At 45.4% G+C, this 1,210-nt stretch overlaps 1 protein-coding gene across 2 annotated transcripts in view; it reads right to left on the bottom strand.

Annotated features, from left to right (window-relative positions):
• Positions 1-153: 153 nt before the first annotated feature.
• Positions 154-1,210, bottom strand: part of LOC109927870 (late histone H2A.2.2-like) — a 5,656-nt gene continuing 4,599 nt past the window's right edge. For both annotated transcript variants that reach the window (XM_048621051.1, XM_048621053.1), the window contains one exon: positions 154-1,196. In XM_048621051.1, the coding sequence (XP_048477008.1) occupies positions 1,052-1,196 (145 nt within the window). In that variant the 3' untranslated portion in view covers positions 154-1,051. The remainder of the gene's footprint in view (positions 1,197-1,210) is intronic.

Raw genomic sequence — 1,210 nt, 5'->3', positions numbered from 1 at the left:
AACCTGTGTGCCATCCACGCCAAGCGAGTCACCATCATGCCCAAAGACATCCAGCTGGCCCGCCGGATCCGCGGGGAGCGCGCCTAAACGGAACGTGCTCGCCCTGCACATCAACACCGAGAAACACAACGGCTCTTTTGAGAGCCACTAAACTATTCGGAGAGAGCAGTAATCGGTGGGGACTGTTGGTTAATTTTATTATCCGCCTATGATTTTCTATTGTTACACTGCGTCTTTTCTGCTGTTAAAGAAATTGAATCCATCTGAAAAGTGCATTTGTCACATTAATTTGAAGACAAGATTCAAGCAGCGGCAGCGAAGTTAGAAACTGATCGCAGAACATAACTGAAGGTTCCCTGTATACAGGAGATATATGATCGACAGAGCAGCAATTACAGGAACTGAATGGGCCTGGGAGATGCGCACATTTCACATTTAAAGACAGAAGTGAACAAAAGTTATAAGTTGAGATTTTAGCAGCAGTCACAAAATACAATTGAAGTACTCGACTCTATGTATGCAAAAGTTTACAAATTCCCGATAAAACGCCTAAATATGTCCATTGTCTCCCTTGGTGTTTCCACAGCGATAAATGTAACTTTCAAAAGCCCGCCAAAGCGTTCAAAAGATTTTAAAGTTTAGGGCACACAATCTCTTTTCCCCTTCTCCCTTCGGGATACTTCGGTATATGCTCTTCAGAGGGTCGGTTCAGACGCGAATGGCCCCCTTCTGCTGGTAGATGAATTCCATGATGTTGTTCCCTGTCAGCGTATTAATAGGGACACCTTTAGCTATTACTTACATGTCCGTGTCCCTTACTGCAAAATCGCCACATTTACTAATCTGGTCAGACAGCTGTTCTAGTTTTATTTTGGCTCATTCTGAAAGTCTTAAAAAAGCACAAAAATTCTCATTTACAGCAATCTCATTCGAGTGCCGAGTCTTTACATTAAAAGAATAGGACACTAGTGACGGTCCAGCTGCTTTTCACTGATGTTGTGGGTGGCTCTTAAAAGAAGCTTTGGGTTATCAAATAAAAAAAATTGTCTCTTCACTTTTTAGTGGCGCCCCCAGCGGCGGTTTTCTTGGGCAGCAGCACGGCCTGGATATTAGGCAGCACCCCACCCTGAGCGATGGTCACCCCTCCCAGCAGCTTGTTGAGTTCCTCGTCGTTGCGCACGGCCAGCTGGAGGTGCCTGGGGATGATGCG

The sequence above is a fragment of the Rhincodon typus genome, unplaced genomic scaffold (genome assembly GCF_021869965.1).
Source record: "Rhincodon typus isolate 14 unplaced genomic scaffold, sRhiTyp1.1 hic_rhity00000051, whole genome shotgun sequence".
In the NCBI taxonomy this organism is placed as follows: domain Eukaryota; kingdom Metazoa; phylum Chordata; class Chondrichthyes; order Orectolobiformes; family Rhincodontidae; genus Rhincodon; species Rhincodon typus.
Note: the sequence above shows the minus strand (reverse complement) of the source record. Positions and strands in the feature narration are given on the sequence as shown.